This window comes from Sciurus carolinensis, chromosome 8 (genome assembly GCF_902686445.1).
Source record: "Sciurus carolinensis chromosome 8, mSciCar1.2, whole genome shotgun sequence".
Lineage (NCBI taxonomy): Eukaryota > Metazoa > Chordata > Mammalia > Rodentia > Sciuridae > Sciurus > Sciurus carolinensis.
The window spans coordinates 35,336,121-35,354,073 of record NC_062220.1 but is presented as its reverse complement, the minus strand read 5'-3'; the positions used below and the strand labels follow the sequence as shown (position 1 = coordinate 35,354,073).

The 17,953-nt window shown below is 37.3% G+C and overlaps 1 protein-coding gene across 6 annotated transcripts in view; it reads right to left on the bottom strand.

Annotated features, from left to right (window-relative positions):
* Cttnbp2 (cortactin binding protein 2) overlaps nt 1–17,953 on the bottom strand; it is a 149,112-nt gene that overhangs the window by 25,112 nt on the left and 106,047 nt on the right. For all 6 annotated transcript variants that reach the window (XR_007109746.1, XM_047560231.1, XM_047560228.1 and 3 more), the window contains 2 exons: nt 4,278–4,364; nt 4,101–4,200 (listed from right to left, as the gene is read on the bottom strand). Coding sequence is in view for 5 of the 6 variants with exons in the window: in XM_047560231.1 (XP_047416187.1) it covers nt 4,101–4,200; nt 4,278–4,364 (187 nt within the window). In the remaining variant the exon portion in view is untranslated. The remainder of the gene's footprint in view (nt 1–4,100; nt 4,201–4,277; nt 4,365–17,953) is intronic.

Genomic DNA, 17,953 nt, shown 5'->3' with positions numbered 1-17,953 from the left:
AATCCCACATTTACGGTAGACTCTGAGTTCATGCTCTAGAAAAAAGCGGGTGGGATTACTGCTCATAACCACTTGGTTGGGCTTCCACCTCATCTATGTTTGTCCTGGTCTCCAAGGTCCCAATCAAGGGTCAAGCAGCGAGGCTCCTTTGGTGGGAGTATTTGTCTTCAATACTGCTGGCTTCGTTTCCTCAAATTTTCATTGGTATCTACTGTGACCACTTATGGTCAACATCCCAGTTGGTGCAAAGGTAAATTTTATTTTGATTGAGAAACAGCATGTGGTTAGTGCAGGTTATTTAGCATAATTTCAGGTCTAAAATATTAACCAACCACAAAAACAAAAGAACTCTTCAATTTTGAATTTAAAGGTTTAACCAGACTCTGATGAGAATTTATATAGACATGAAAGAAGGCCACTTGCCCCACTTTATATGTGCAGATTCCTTTTGACTTGTGGCCAAAAAGCCATTCGGATGTCCATGGCTTTATGCTAGTTCAAAGCTCTATTTCTGAAACTAGACTATTATTTCTATCCTTTTTTCTTCCAACTTTAGGATCCACACCAGTCTTGCTCCTCTCCTATAAGTTGGTAATCTTAATTGGATACCATCTCTGTGAGGTTCAGGGCTACATCTCAATTTTTTACACTTTTGTATTAAAAGTCCTGGACAGGTAATTCTATAGTAATACTTGATGGTTTAAAAATAATTAATGTACCATATGTGTAGTTAAATGCAAACTTATCGGTGTCTAAAGTGACCCCAAATATATAATCTCCCCTTGGGAGACTGAAAATAGCCCCTCTTGTAAACTATCCACTTATATCACAGTTCTGCAGGAATGAAGCTCTGAGAGTCTAAGCAAGAGTCTTTGAGGGCACACCTTCAAAGATCCTCCAAATCTTCATGATTCAAGAAGGAAAGCTTTTTTGTGAAGACTCCAGTGATCATATTCTCCTTCTATTATTATAATCATTTTATTTCTTATTACTTCTAAGAAGGAAAGTGCTCTCAGGAATTCAAAGTATTATTTTAAAATATCAATCTAGGGTTTAATTTTTTTCTACTTACTATCACATGTAATTTTAAAAATTATCTGCCAGTCTAATCCAGTTTCATAACCCACTGAGGAGAAATTGGAGCCAATACTAATACACATTCATACCCTCTTAACCAAATAATGAAGTCACATGAGGTGTCTCACTCTCATGAAAGGCAGCAGAAGGAAAACATCATTCTGAAATGAACACAAAATAATCTATACTAACGTAAGAGCTATGTCACTCCTTTTGAAATGTTCTTTTGTTCTACATTCAGAAAGCTTCCTCGCTGGCACCATTTCAATCATCATATAAGTTTTAGATCCTCAAAGGTAAGTTTACAATATTTTGCTACCTTTCCTGCTTGTGCTTTTTGCTCGTATACTTCCTTTGTTCAGTCTCAGTGACTCTTCTCTGACTTTTTCCTACAGAGCCACAGAGATAACAAGGTGAGTGTATGAGATGTGTGTGGTGAAAATGGAAGTAAATGTTTCAACACCAGACCAATCCAGGTGGTGTAAGCCTCTTGCCTTAGAGGAAATAAGGTTAAAATCTAAGAGCACATGGACTACCACATGCATCAGTGAATTCCTCATTTGTAGTAATGTCATCTGATCACTTTAATTTCTTGGTAAAAGGGTAAGAGAGTACCTCACAGATCATCATTATTTGAAAAGCCTGAGTGAACATCCTAGGAAACCCCTTGCCCTCACACAGAGCTCCACCTTCTCTACCCCCTTTCTCTTTCACTACTCTTGACCAAAGGATCAATCCCTGTTATGCACTGTCTTCCCTCTATGTGAGGAAAGAACGGACGCCACGCCCACCCACGCTTCCTTCCTAGGGGGTCACTCTCTTGCATGCTCAGAAGTCCTGGTGTCCCCACCCGCTCTACTGAGTGTACAGTCCCCATTTCTTTGCTGGTCACCAGTAAATAGCAGTGAGTCTTATGGAGAAGATGTTGGTGGTGGTAAAAGGAGTTTCAGGAGATGAAGATTGACATCAGTGGGGATAAGATGAGAGGCTTGACCATAATGTTCATGACATAACATTCTGAAAACTTTAGCTTTTATTCTTGAGCCCTTGGAGTATAATAGCAGGGACACTCATGAGTGGTTTTGTATCCTAGAGTAAGCCTCCTGAAGCCCTCCATGGGGGCCTTGGAACAAGTGAGGCCTGAGGAAATAAGAAGGGCAACTGAGGCCTCCACAGTCTCCCTACTGTGGGTGGCAAGGGAGATGGAGAGTGACAGGAGGAGGTGATACAAAGGGAATGGATTCAACAGGATGTACAGATGGCCTCCACACAGGGAGGAAAGCAAACTGAGGGATCTAGAATGTTCAGCTGCTCACAAGGTAGATTGCAGTCGAGCTCTTACCAGGTGAACTTTGTACTAATGCTTTCATTTTATTATTAAAAATGAAGGAAGATAATGATATTTAATAAATGTCTAAGTCACAAATATAGAAAAATCCTTCTGTTTCCAAAGGTGATATGACATTTCCTATTCCTCCTCCTTACTGTAGTTTTTCTTTTATTTGCCTTTGTCTATTGTTCAAACACTTTTCTTTCCAAGTCTGAAACATTTTATCATTATGTCTTGTCATCAATGACTTCCTTATCAACTCCTGTCTTCTCTGCTTTTAGTGCTTTCCACCTCTAAGCTGGTCCTCCCACTTTCTGATACCTGAAAAGGACAAAGAATTCCCTTTTTCTTTGCTTACACTGTTTCCTGCATCCGAAAATTCACCCATTCACTCAACACATAATTATTGGCAATTAGTACACAGGCAAAACAGAATAAGCTATTAATATAGCCTTCAAGGGACTCAGAACACATGTAGAGGGCAAGGCAGAAGCCCAAACAATACCTTCACTGCTTTCAGTTATAGTCAGGTGTGCACAGGGGGAAAAAATGTCTCCAGATGTTCACTAAGGGGATCTGGAGGGATCAGAGAAGCCTCCACTTGAGGTGTCTGTAAAGCATTTTAGCAGAGGCTTTTCCCATAGTTTCCAGAGGGGCAGAGGACGATGTCTGCTTTATTACTAGCATAAAACATACCCTAAACAGTCCCTGCCATGTGGTAGTCACAGTGTGTGAGGGGAGTGTATGTGTTTCCTCTGTAATGCTAGTGGCAGCTGCGGTCTTCACAAAGACATGGAGTGGAAAGACAAAGGACACACAAAGAAGAAACACCACATCCTGCTGAAGCACAGACCATCTATTTAAAAGATGGATCCATGCTCCAGAATGGAAGGTCCTGAATAGCATTGACTCAGTGATGGAACATGGAGGGGTAGGTGGTAGGAATCACAAACAACTTCTAGTCAGAGGTCTGTAGGCCAGTGATGAGTGTTCAGAGAGGAGAAGCCATAGGTAAGAAGTCAATCACAAGAAAATGAATGTGCCTATGTGAACGGATAAAAATGGGTCAACAGGATATGACCATGGATTGGCTATGAACAAGAATGAAACGTCCATAAAGGAGAAGAAAACAATAACATCTACTTGCATAGTGTGGTTGTGGAGACTGATTAGTACACATAATACATTGGCATACCAAGGTGAGATGAAAAAAGCAATTAAGGGGTGTACTGAATGTAGAGAATTTGTGAATAACAAAATTTACTGAATAATAATCTTTAATAATTACTTTAATAATAATAAAATTTGCTGAATAATAACATCACCATGCACCACGGATTCCAGACAGCATCAAAGTTAGTACCCAGTCTCACAAGGGTGAACTGCCTCCACTACCTCCCCACTTACTATACCACTGGTGCCAGTTATAAGTATGCTCACGGAAATCACTGATTTATAAAAAGGGTGAAAAAAGAAGAGAATGCAAGATGCTCAACAAATGAAATGATATGTACATGAAAATAATTTTTTGCAAGCATTCATCTGGGTTCTCAACTTTCACCCCATGGCTACTAAATAACTAAAAAGTTAACTTAAACCTATTCCTCAGCAACAAAGTTTATTTCCTTTTAATAGCATGATTGAAGGGCATGCCTCTGAGTTGTCACCAACCAGCTTGCTGAAATTATCTTACCGCTACTGATGAATAGGTCTACTAGCTGTTCCTTGGAGAAACTAGCATCCACTTCAGTTCTCACTATTTCACAGGAGAATCCTGCAGCCAATTGTCTGTGCTATGATAACAAAGCAGAATGATTAGTTCTACACACTTTCCAATTTTCAAATAAAAGGGTATGAAATTAGTCAATACCTTCATGCAGAGTGCAAGCTGATGTGCTATGTATTCTTGCAGGCTTCCTTCTGGGCCATGGAAAATGACATTATGATATTGCTCAACCTGTTAACAAACCAAGAAAAACCCTTAAGTGAAGATGCTACATTGAAAAAAGAAAAAAATGGTATATATAGGGATGGAATTCCCTTTCTAGTTATCCTCAGATTTTCTGGTTAAAAGATTTTAAATGTTTTAGGGATCATTTTTATTAACTGGGCACTTGAAGCCTTTCATTTAATGTGAAACATGGGTGAAGAATCTTTAGCAAGAGCTGACATTTCATGAAAAAGCACACACTTATTTGCTTCCCACTGGTTTTCTACAGGAGGTTCAGCATGGTGGCTGAGAAACAGTTTACTAGAGGATTTTGTCTCTTGCAATGCTCATTACTTTGAATTTCCCAAAACTTACTTTGTTTTCTAGTGGTTAGACATCAACGCATTCCATTAAGGAACTTTTGGAAAACATACAGTAGCAGAATAAAAATCCCTGATAGTGTCAACACTGGAAAGCAACAACTGTAAATACTGTTTCCTTTCAGTTTTTACTTCCCATAGCGCGCGCTCTCTCTCTCTCTCTCTGTGTGTGTGTGTGTGTGTGTGTGTGTGTGGTGTGTGTGTGTGTTTGGGGAGGATATATGAGTGAGATCATTTTACAGCTGTCATATGTCAAAGAATATCTTTGTGTAGATGTCTTAGGTAAAAGACAACCTGATGGGTATAAAATTCCTGGATCAACTTTATATATTACTTTATCCTGAAATTCAGCATTTTGTTTTTGTTTTGTTTTGGTTTTTTTTTTTGGATGCTGGGGATCGAACCCAGGGCCTTGTGCTTACAAGGCAAGCACTCTACCGTCTGAGCTATCTCCCCAGCCCCGAAATTCAGCATTTTGAAGATACTTAGGTAGAGATGGATCACTTTTACTTTGTAAAGAACAAAGCCTCCTGCCTGGATGCCTCGAGGATATTTTTAACTTTATCCTCATGTTTATGAATATCCTTCCTGAGAACCTGTGGAGATTCAGCCTGCCCTTGGACAGAAAGCCAGTTACTATCTACACAGGGCAGAGGCAGCTATGTCTGGAGCACCATGTGGAGCAGGGGTTTAGCTTTTGACTTCATTTGTTCCAGGTCTGTGCCCCCATTCCTAGCACACGGACTTACTAGAGATTTTCTTCTTGGAAAGGTCTTGCATAAACAAAACAAAACAAAACAAAACAAATCCAGACTGCTGAAGCTCCAACCTAACCAGTACAATTGGTACTGCTCATGTGTGAAGACTGAGTCACCCAGACCTAGGGAGGAGTTAAGCATGGAAAGGTCTGCTCTTTCTGTAACTTGGGATAATGTAAGGATGTGTGTCTTTCTACTATTATTCCTATACTTCACTCTCCTGAAGTTGCCCCTTTCAGATCAGAGAGGAAGGCAACAATCTTGAGGGTAGTCAAGATGAACTTCTGTGAAGTCACCAAATATGTCCCTTGGTCCTTCACTACAGGAAGAGAAAAATTCTGGGATGTAAAAGGGATGCTCAAGGGAAACCCTTAGCATAGAAAGAAGAAAGAACTTCTCTTACACCTGGGGCCTTTAAGACTTGAGCTTTACCCTCCAGGGAGATCAAGACGTGCTTGAAGGATCACTTTTAAAGTGGAAAAATAAAGTTTCACTACCAACTGTCAGATGGTGAGGTAAGGAGAGAAGTGTTTATCAAGGAGGGGTTCCTTCATTTAGGGCTGGTTTTTAGGGTCTGAAAGATAACATGTCCAGTAACCACTGATGATTTTCTCTGAAATTAAATCTTATTCTTAGGTAAGCCTTCCATAAAAGCCTTACCAAGGCCTGAAAAGACAGTGACTGAAGCTTCCCAAGGAAAGTTAGCATCCCAAAGTCACAGGATCAACTCAGCCTTGGCCTGGGCTGTTCTCTGTGGTATTGGTGGTCTGTGAGTCAAGCAACATGAAGGTATAGGCAAGGACCAAGACTGGGATGAGGACTTCACCAGACACACAGGAGAAAGAATATCCTAGAAATTCCAGCCAAGGCTGACCTAGAGTCTGTGGGGTTATGGTTTCATGAGACTTTAAGGATAAATTATTATTAAAGAATTATTATTTCTCAGTTGTGGTAGCACACACCTGTGATCCCAGCTACTTTGGAGCCTGAGGCAGAAGTATGTAAGACTGAGCAAATTAGCAAGCTCCTCAGCAATTTAGCATTGTCACACACACACACACACACAAATTAAAGAAATGACTGGGAATGCAGTTGAGTGGTGAAGTACCCCTGGATTCAATGCCCAGTACCAAAAAGAATTATTATTGAAGAATCACCTGCTCTCATTTGTATTTGTGAGACTGGGAAGTCTGGGGGAATATATGATTGCACTTGTCATTAAAAAAATGTCACCCAAGCTGGGCATGGTGGCGCACACCTGCAATCCCAGCAGCTCGGGAGGCTAAGGCAGGTGGATCACAAGTTCAAAGCCAGCCTTGGCAACTTAGTGAGACCTTCTTCTAAATAAAATTTTTAAATAGGGCTGGGGATGTGGTACCCCTAGTTCAAACCCAGGTGTGGGATGGCCCCCCCAAAAAGTTGCCCAATATGTCTAGCTAGGACTTCTTTCTCCCAATCTTAAATGGAATATGGATCCTCAGGCTTTCATGGCTTAGGCAATTTTTTTTCAATTATGTTTTTCAGAAAGTGTTCTTTCCTGGTTCTCTTTATTTCCGAGGAATGTCTGTAATGCTTTAAATTCTTCCTTTCTGCTCTCTGCAAGGACATTTGTTCTCTTAACTCATCATTATTATAACACTGTCCCTCTGTTGCACATTCTGGGAGAGCTCCTAAACTTAGTCTTGCATGGTGTTGAATAGAATATTCACCATCTCACTTCCGTTCTTCACTGTCTCTAGTACAACTTTATGCCACTGCAGTTTTAGTTGTTCCTAAACTTCCTTAGATGTTCACCTCCTTTCCAGCACTGTTCTGTTTCTGCAGTCTGTTCCCTCACATTCTACAGAGAATGAATGTGATTTTCCAAACCTTTTGTGCTTATTTTTCTAGTTGCTGTAGTCTCATGTTGTTGCCTCCTCATGTTTTTGCCCCCACCCCTCAATCCATATGTTGAAACCTGGCTTATAATATGACGGTGTTAGGAAGTGGGCCTTTGAGAGTAACTAGTGCCCTTGGTAAAAGAGAACTTAAAGACCCCATGTGCCTTCTTCCACCACATGAGAACACAGCGAGACACTGTGAACCAAGAAATGGGTCCTCTCCAGTCACTGAATCGACTGGTCCCTTGATCTTGAACTTCCCAGTCTCTAGAATTGTGAAAAACAAATTTGCTTATAAGCCACCCAGTCTATGCCATTTGTTGTAGTAGATTGAAAGGACTAAGACACTAGCCAATAATTTTTAAGGTATATGCTTCCCTGAGTCCTCAGAATAACAACTGTTCTGCAGTTTTCTTCCACAGGCATATTGATTTTTTATTGTCATATGCTGTGAAATCAGGGTAAGAATTTTGTAATAAAGTAGAAGGTGTAACCCCTACTGCCTTTCCTTGCTTCCCACTACTTTTCTGGCTGAACCCTCTCTTTAAAGGGTCCACTGAGTGGAGGACAGGCTGATGTCTATAGTTGCTAGTTAAACTTCAGGATCTAGATATGACTGAAGCGGAATGGAATTCTGCTGCCTAACATGGCAGACAAATGCTTGAGAACGAACTGCACCAGGCCATTCCTATCTCTACCCCACCTGGAGTGTGGTCTCACCAGTCAGTACCAACTTCTTCCTCATGTATTTCTAGGAGCTGCATTCTCTAAACGACTTCATAAGGACAGAGAGCAGAGGAGAATCTCATCGTGCTGCAAAAGCAGAGTCTAAATACCTCAATTTTCTTTCTTTCTTTTTTCAATTTTCTAACTGGTATAAATCTTACTTTTGAAATCATCAGGAAGATGGTAAGAGAGGATGATAGTGTTTTTCTACCTGATTTCAGGGAGGCTTCAAATAAGTGGGCCTAATACTCTATTGACCCTGATGGTAAGAAAAAAATTTTCCAGATTCTTGCTAAAAGAAGACTCGGTTCTTTTTTTTTTTTTTTTTCTTTCTTCTTTTCTTCTGATAATGTCAGGTTTTTGTCACATTTCAAAAGTACTTTAGTGGAAAATAGTACAGTAGGTACTGCTAGCCAGGTGCAGTTTTAAGCCAGAACCCTTGAGCTCTGCAAATTAATCCCAAATGGCTATGGATTATTGGGTAAATCTTCTCTCACAAGGAATGAATTGTTTCATACCAGTGAAACAGGATACAGATTTTCAAGATATACTGAATATCTACCCCTGAAATTTTCAACTAGTATTGCACTTTAATCATTTCACTCCTGAAGACAGGAATGCTCTATTCATTGCAGTCATTCTGCCAAACAGCCTACACTTCCTGAAGATTGATTTTGAAATCATATAACAAGAAACCCAACTTCATACATAAGCTGTCTTCAATTTCAACAACTCATTGGTCCTCCGATTGCAGGGTTTTTTAAGGAAGAACAGAAAACATTCATTTTAAAATTTCATTGAAAAGGCCATTTGATAGAAGTAAATCCTTTGTGTTTAGTTAGTCTAATTGAATTCATAGGATAGAGTGGAATACAAATAAATAAGTGAATTATATAGGTAAAGGGAAAAACAAAAGTGCACATTTCCAGATCATTCATACATTCTAATAATGCACTAGGAGTGTCTTCTTATTTTAGTTAGGTATTACCCAATTTCTTTGTGAATTTTTTTTTTGTAACATCTCATCAATGAAGTATAATTATGTTGGTTACCATTTAAAACCTGAAGAAAAAATTAATTACTGTGAATAAATTACTGTTACTCTATTGATACTGGTGCAAACATGAAAAACTTGGCCAAGATAATACATTTATCTATTTTTAGAGCAACATTCCATTTCTCTGAATTTTGAGATCTTGGATATGATAAAAATGCATGCTCCACGCTTCCAGCAGAGGGCTCTAAAGATAGATGGATGAATGGATGTGTGGATGGACCTACAGGCAGACTTTTTGGGAGTAGGGGTTAGAAATGTCCTAGTTGTATTTAAAGGAGAGCTACCTTTGAAAAAAAATCAAATTAAATTCAACTTCTGAAATCAGAGTTTAAATCACAGTCATCAGAATTGTCTCCTTTACAGTGTGACATTTTTGCTTATTAGTAAGGGGACACTGGCCTCATTATCACAATTGGTACCAATCCCTTTTATTCTTGTGTCTTCACAGCCTATTCAGGAAGCTCATCACATGTCAGTTAGTGCTTTGTGAAGCAAAGGGATTCTGGAAACAAGTGACCTCAACAATGGGCCATCATCCTTTTATTTATTTTTCTCTACAATGTTTTTCTGCAGAATAGGGCTTACTAGAGGAACTGTGATTTTCACTACTGTCCAAGTGGCAGTTGTAATGTGTCCTTAGATTTGTGGCATTTGAAGCAATAAACCTCATCTTTTACTGTGTGTTTCACTCATGCAGAATCTGAGAAAAAGCTTCTGCTGTCCAGGGACAGTTTCAGGCCAGCCTGTACTGAAAGACTAAACTCAAAACAGAATGAAAAATAAAAGGACTTTAACTGAAAAAATAAAACTGGTATAGATATCACTTAAAGTCACACGCTTTATATTTAGGAATTTCATCCCAACCTCTTCTCATACTGAATTTTAAAGAACTAATATATTTATAATTTTAGAGCTGTGAGAGTCAGTGACTATTGATTAATTCCTATAAAATTCCCCAAATAATATCTGTTGTTTAGTCTTAATGGAGTAATAGTAATTCACTCCCAGTAATTAACTTTTTTGTTCATATTTTAAATGGTAACCAATACAACAACACATGATTTGATGAGATTGAACAAAAACCTTTAACACAAAATTGGTAGTATCTGAAATGAAATAATGGAATGTGTGCATTATTAGAATGTATGTATAGTCTGTCCGTCTGGATATCTACATTTAGCATTCAGAAATAAGAAACTGGACTCCTTCATGTTAGAGATAATTTTAAACATTTGCTGAGACACTCTTTCAGAACAGGTATAAGGGAATAAACAGAATTCGAGACAAATTACAGTTTTATAGAGAGAGAGACACTGGAAATATATTTTTAAATTAGCTTATTGAAACTTTAAAAGTCAATATCAGATTTGATTACTAATTTCAAATAAAGACAAGTCCTCGTTTATTGACATAGAAATAACAATTTGGGTATTATGGTCACTTATTTAAACAATAAAACTATACACTAACTCTTGAACTCTTGCTGCCTTGCCAATCAGCCTCAAGCACTCAGGATCTCTACATGCTCCAGATACCTCTGGGCTGCTGTCTGACCTACTGCCTGGAATCTTTTCCCATTATTGTCCTGGAAGCCCAAGGACCTAGTACTGGTACTGCAACCACCTCTTTGTTGCTCATAATAGGGAACTGCTTCCTCCTTCCACAAGGAACTCACCCAGACTCAGACTTCCACTCTGTGATAAAATCAGGTTAGAATGGGCCATCTGCTAAAGGCGCTGATGGCGTTTTGTGGGCTCTCTTAGACACAAAGTTATCACATTATTTTTATAGAAAACAGCAAATTTACTTAGGTGATATATGGAGAATATGTAGACTCTCCTAGTAATGAATCTTTAGGATTATCAGCACAGCACATATATATCAATAGTTGGCGAACAAGTGGAAGAATCTCAAGGATTCAGAGTTCTGCATTTTAAAGTAGGGCTTGGATTAGGATGATCTATTCAAGTATTTTCCTAATATAATAAATAGTCATTAAGTTACTGAAATACAAGGTTGAAAATAAGCTAAAAAAAAATGCAAACTGCCTAAAAGTAATGTTTTGATTTCGGTTAATGAAAGACGTTCAACTATTGCAAAAAACTGAATAAACTTTTAGTGATTCAATATTCAACAAGGTTAAACATTTTCCTTATTAACTTATGGGTAGATATCTAAAATTTAAAAATGCCATGAAAAAAAGTATTTAAAAATAGCATCATTCTAGCCTGGCATGGTGGCTCATGCCTGTAATCACATCTATTTGGAAGGCTGAGGCAAAGGTTGCAAGTTCAAGGGCAGCCTGTGTAATATAGCTGTTCTCGTCCCAAATTTTAAAAATAAATAAATAAATAAAAAAGGAATGGGGATTTAGGTCACTGGTCAATTCCTAGAACTTCAAAAAACAAACAAATAAATAAAGAGACCTTTTTAAAAGAACAGAAATAAAATGCCTGATTTACAATGGCTCTATCCATGTGGTTTTCTGCATAAGGGGCTTAACACATGCATTTTAACATAATAAAATTGCATATGGTAAGCACTGGTTTCTGCAGTTCTTTTTTTAATTTAATCTTTATTTTTTATTTGTTTTTTATGTGGTGCTGAGGATTGAATTCAGTGACTGACCCATTCTAGGCAAGTGCTCTAATCCTGAGCTACAACCCCAGCCTGGTTTCTGCAATTCTTAATAAACTGTGACGACAAGCATGACTAAAACAGCCTAGGTTCAATTCTGCAGGTTCCACCACTTATTGCTCAAGGACTCAGGGCAAATTACTTTGAACATTGGTTTTATTTACCTGTAAAATGTGAGCAACTGATGCAAGTAGCTACCCTCAGAATAACTAAATGGGGCCATCCGCGTACTAGAACAGAGCTTGGTACATAATAGAGCTCAATAAAAGTCAGCTATTACTATGTTTACATATCTATTGTATGGATTTTCAACGATTCGAAAACAGATCAATATACTTTTAGTTACTTGTGGCACTGGAGGAATATTCTACTCTCTGGCTCAAATTCCCCCAGTGGTTTCTTATCCTATTGAGATAAAATCCAAAGTTCTCGATTTATCCCTACATAATCCAGTTTCTGATCATTTCTCAGATCTCACTGACAATTTATACACCTTTATAGATGCCACTCTAACTGCCTCAAATATCCTCTGAAAGGTTATCTTCTTCACTTCATTTGGTTTTCTATTCAAATGCCACTAGACAGATCTTTCACAAAACTTCATCTAAAAAAGGTTTCTCAACACAAAGAATCAATGCAACAAAGAGTCGCTTCTCTGAAAAGTTAAATGAGATGGATTAACTCTTAGCCAAACCAACCAAAAGAAAAAGAAGACACAAATCAATATAATTAAAGATGAAAAAGGAGATGTCACCACAGACATTTCTGAATTCCACAGGATCTTTAGGGACAATTTTGAAAACTTATATACCAATAAGTCAGAAAATACTGACAAATTTCTACACACATATCACCCACCGAAATTGAACCAAGAGGATATAAAAAACCTAAATGGAAGACTGTAGAACATAATCAAGTTACATTTCATTGCGGAGATATAATGTTGGTTTAACATATGCAAATCAATAAATGTAATTCATCACATAAAGAGACTTAAGGACAAAAAGAACAGGATCATCAACAGATATAGAAAAAGTCTTCAACAAAATTCAGCACCCATTCATGTCAAAACAAAACAAAACAAAACAAAACACTGAAGAAACTAGGGGCAGGAGGAATTTACCTCACCATCATAAATAGTATGTAGAGATGACAAATCCAAAGCTAATATTTTACTGAAGGGGGAAAAACTGAAAGCATTCCCTCTAAAATCAGGAACAACAAAAGATGTTCACTCTCACCACTCCTATTCTATATAGCATCCTGAGCAATTAGGCATGAGAAGGAAGTTAAAGGGATATAAATAGGAAGAGTCAAATTATCTGTTGGCAGATGATATGATCCTATATTTAGAAGACCCTCCCCCCACCCCCCCAAAAAAAACTGTACAAGAAGACATCTTGGGCTGATAAATAAGTTCAGTAAAGTAACAGGACACACGAACAACATACAAAAATCTATGGCTTTTCTGTACACTCAATAATGAACCCAGTGAAAAATAAATCAGTAAAACAATTCAATTCATAGTAGATTCACAACAACAAAAACCCCTGGGAATAAATCTAACCAAGGAGGGGGAGGCCCTCTACAATGAATATTATAGAACATTGAAGAAACAAATTGAAGAAGACCTTAGAAAATGGAAAGATTGCTCATGTTCTAGGACAGGCAGACAACAGATATTGTAAAATTGGTCACATTATCAAAAGTAATATACAGATTCAGTGCAATCCCTATCAAAATACCAATATTATACTTCACAGAACTAGAGAAACCAGTCCTTAAATTAATTTGAAAGAATAAGAGACCCAGAATAGCCAAAGCAATTCTGAGTAAGAAGAGTGAAGAAGAAGGCATCACAATACCTGTTCTCAAATTTTACCACAGAGTTATAAAACAATCGCTTGATATTGGTCTAAAAACAAACTTGAAGATCAATGAAAGAGAACACAACACACAGAGGCGAACCACATAGATACAGTCATCTGATCCTTGACAAAGGTACCAAAACATACATTGGAGGAAAGATAGTCTTTTTAACAAATGGTGCGGAGAAAACTGGATAACCAAATGTAGAAGAATGAAACTAGATAAGTAGATTTTTATCTATCTAGGAATTTCCTCTAAAATTCTCCACAACTCAAAGTGGATCAAAGACATAGGAATTAGATCAGAAACTTTGCAACTCCTAGAAGAAAACACAGGTCAATATTCCAATGTTTAGGCACAGGCATTGACTTCCTTAGTAAGAAACCTAAAGCTCAAGAAATAAAATCAAGAATCTGAAATTGAAACAGCATCAAATTAAAAAGCTTTTGCATGGCAAAGGAAACAAGAGCATAAAAAGAGAGCCAAAAAAAAAAAGGGAAGATCTTTTGCATCTACCTTTCTGACAGAGAAATAATATCAAAAAAATTAAACCAAACAAACAAAGCAAATAACCCAATGAATAAATGGGCAAATATATGAAAAACCTTTACTATCTTTAGCAATCAGGGAAATGCAAATCAAAACTACACTGAGATTTCATCTCATCCCAGTCAAAATGGCAAGCATCAAGACTATAAATAACAAGAACTGCTGGTGAGGATGTAGGGAGAAAGGAACACATATTTTGTTGGTGGGATTGCAATTTAGTACAAGCATGATGGAAATCAGTATGGAGTTTCTGAAAAAGACTAAAAATGGAACTACCGTATGACCCAGCTTTCCCACTCCTTGATATTTATCCAAAAGAACTAAAATCAGCATGCTATAGTGATACTGGCATTCCAATGTTTAAGGCAGCAAAATTCACAACAGTCAAGTTATGGAATCATCCTAGGTGTCTTTCAACAGATGAATGGGTAAAGAAAATATGGTGTTCATACACAATGGAGTTTTATTCAGTCATAAAGGGAAATTAAATTATGTTATTTGCTGGTAATTGGATGGAAGAGGAGAATATCAAGTTAAATGAAATAACCAGAAGATAAGTCAAAGGTTGAATGTTTTCTCACATGCAGAAGCTAGAGAGAATTAAAAAATAAACAAAAGGTATCTCAGAAAATCATATGGGAGAACAAGAAGTAGACTAAGGGAAAGGTATTAGGGGGCCAAGAGGGAGGGAGTAGGAATGGGAAAGGGGTAGTACTGGGGAATGAAATTGACAGATTATGCTATGTGCATGTACAAATATAGCACAACAAATCCCACTTTTATATAGGATTATAAAGTCCCAATTAAAAAATAAATAATTAGAAGGGAGACCAGTAGAGTAGAGGAAGGGGATCAGGGAAAGGGGAAAGCACTGAGGTATAAAATGCAGCACACTCATATGTGTATGTATGAATGTGTCACAATGAATACTGTTATCATGTATAATTATAATGCACTAATAAAAACACAGAAAATTAAGAAGAGTTTTCTGTTTCCTTTCCATGTGTTCTTTATCTTCTTATCTGCCTTATTTGTCTTTATACTTATAATTATTGTGGTCTTCACATTATCAAAATATTTAATCATTTCTTTTTAAATCTGCCTTTTCCAACTGGAATATAGGCTCCATGAAACCAGGGAATGTGTCTTACACATAAATACAACAATCTAAGTCTCTAAACCACTGACTGCATTAGGAGCCTCTCAATAGTTGTCAAACAGCTGAATTAAATGACTAACAATACAAACTACATAACATTTGGTCTATTACTTTCAGGGGCTTATAAACGTGTATGGAAGAGGAAACATTCACAACCATTTTGGCATAAGATTGCCTCAGTCGCTAGGTTTTGAAGTGGTTGTTGAAATGAGTGATGCATTTTATTATAGTCATTCACACGTTCATTGTTAGATTTCAAAAGTCCATTGTACATATTCACTAAATTGAGAATAGAACTAAAAACTGTTAATTCAGTCTGGTTGGGTAATCAGAAGTCAAACTATGTCTTGTGAAGCAGGAGACACTAATGTAAGTATAGTAAGAATATGCTATATATAATGTGTGTAGTAGACATTTCATTTTACAGATTTGCTAGTCAGTGAAATGTACAGATCTAATTCAGTTGCATGACCTTTCTATTAATTGTTACATAAAATTTACAAGAGATCTTAATTAGAACAAGTTATACTCCATGTATGTGAATATGTCAAAATACATTCTACTGTCATGTATATCTGAAAAAAACAAATAAAAAATTATAAGAAGACATTGCTTTGAACCAGGTTCCTGCATTTGGACTCAAATAGGCCAGACTAAAAATCAAAATGGAGTCATCAGGCTCACATTCCATATCAACAAACTAAATTATCTTCCCTGATAAATTAAAAAAGAAAGAAAGATAAGAACCAAGTTTCCTAAACAGGCTAGTTTCCATCGGCATGATAACAAAGGTCCCTCTGCTGTAATATTTATTTAAAAAGTAACTTGAAGCCAGTTTGTAGTGGTGCATGCCTGTAATTCCAGCAACATGGGAGACTGAGGCAGGAGGGTTGTAAGTTCAAAATCAGCCTGAGCAACTTAACCAGACCCTTAAAAACTTAGAAAGAGGGGGCTGGGGAGATAGCTCAGTCGGTAAAGTGCTTGCCTTGTAAGCACAAGGCCCTGGGTTCGATTCCCCAGCACCCAAAAAAAAAAAAAAAAAAAAAAACTTAGAAAGATCCTGTCTCAAAATAAAAAAGAAATAAATAAAAATGGTTGGGGATGTGGCTCAGTGGTTAAGCACCTGGTCAATCCCTGGTACCAAAAACAGACAAACAAACAAAAAAAAGTAATCTGAAGTAACCTGGTGTTAACCAATTACTTATTTTTCTATTGCTCTATCTCCCTATCTTTGCCTTACAAGCAAAGGAACCTTGAAATGATCAATTTACTTTATATTCTTCATTTCTGCTTTCTTCTGCCCTTCTCTGCTTATAAAACTACTCTGCTCCCCAGCTCACTGGAGTACTTATGCTATTTAATGGAAGGAAGTCCGGAAAACAAAACCAATCAAGATCTTTAAATTTGCTGTAATTTTGTTATTTTGACAATTTCATCATCTAAACAGGTACAAACATGCCAAGAAAAGAAGAGGAAATGGTTCCACCAAAGCCTGAGGCTCACATTCCTGAAAATCAGTTCCTTCAACATTTTACTCAAGCAAAGGAATGAGACACATTTGTGCTTTGGGGAAAGAAGAATAAATAGTAAGGAAAATAAATAAATAAAGTGGAGTGTCACCACCTGCGCCACACTGTGAAGCTTCTGAATGTATATATGCAGCTTATACCAAGGCCAGTTCCAGCTTTGAGCCTGGCTAGATCAACAGAATGGTTCTGAATCCTTCTTTTCACCAGGAGTAAAAATGAAGCCACAGTCTGACTCGTTGTTTTTTTTTTTTTTTTTTAAAGAAAGGTTATCTAAATTAAGGCAGCAAGTAAAATTATTGTTTAATGTTTTTGCCATTAGCGTTAGTTTCAGATAAATCTCTCTCACACATGCACTATCTCGGGGACTTGCACAATGGGTTTCTTCACTTACTAGGTGTGTGGTTTTGAGCATGTTATTTTACTTCTCTTTTTCAGCTTCCCCATTAAAATAACTAAATAGATAAACAAATGGGTGAAATATCATGTAAGGATGTTTGGAAGACTAAATAAGACACAAGAAAGCACTTAGCATATTATCTGGCACGTACTAAGTATTTAATGAATTTACCTTTAAATTTAAATTTAAAGTATTACCTTTATCCATTCTGTATCGAGAATTTCCAACTTTCTTTTGATAATCATAGTCCCTTTCTTCTTTTTAGTAACAGACTGCCCATTTTTAGCTGGATTCATGGTTGCCCCACAAAAGGCCATACTTGCCAGCTAGGAATGGACATAATTCTAAATTCCATTCCATTGGATAAAAGCAGAAGTGATGTGCAATTCCCCTGAAAGGAAGAATCCTGTGCTCCAGGCTTTCTTCTCTCAGGCCAGGATATGGGTGTGAATATTTTTGAATAAGTGACACAAACACCAACATAGGGAATAGTGGAGCAGAGGATAAGATGCTGAGATGCCAAAACAGTTGATCTGCACCTTCCCTCTCTCCAGATCTCTTAGCAGCAGGGACTTACATGCTTGAGAAAAATAATAAAGATTTTTAAGTTATAATTACTTGATTTCCATGAAAGTGGTCACATCAGTTGAGTCTGACTATAATCCCTCGTGCTCT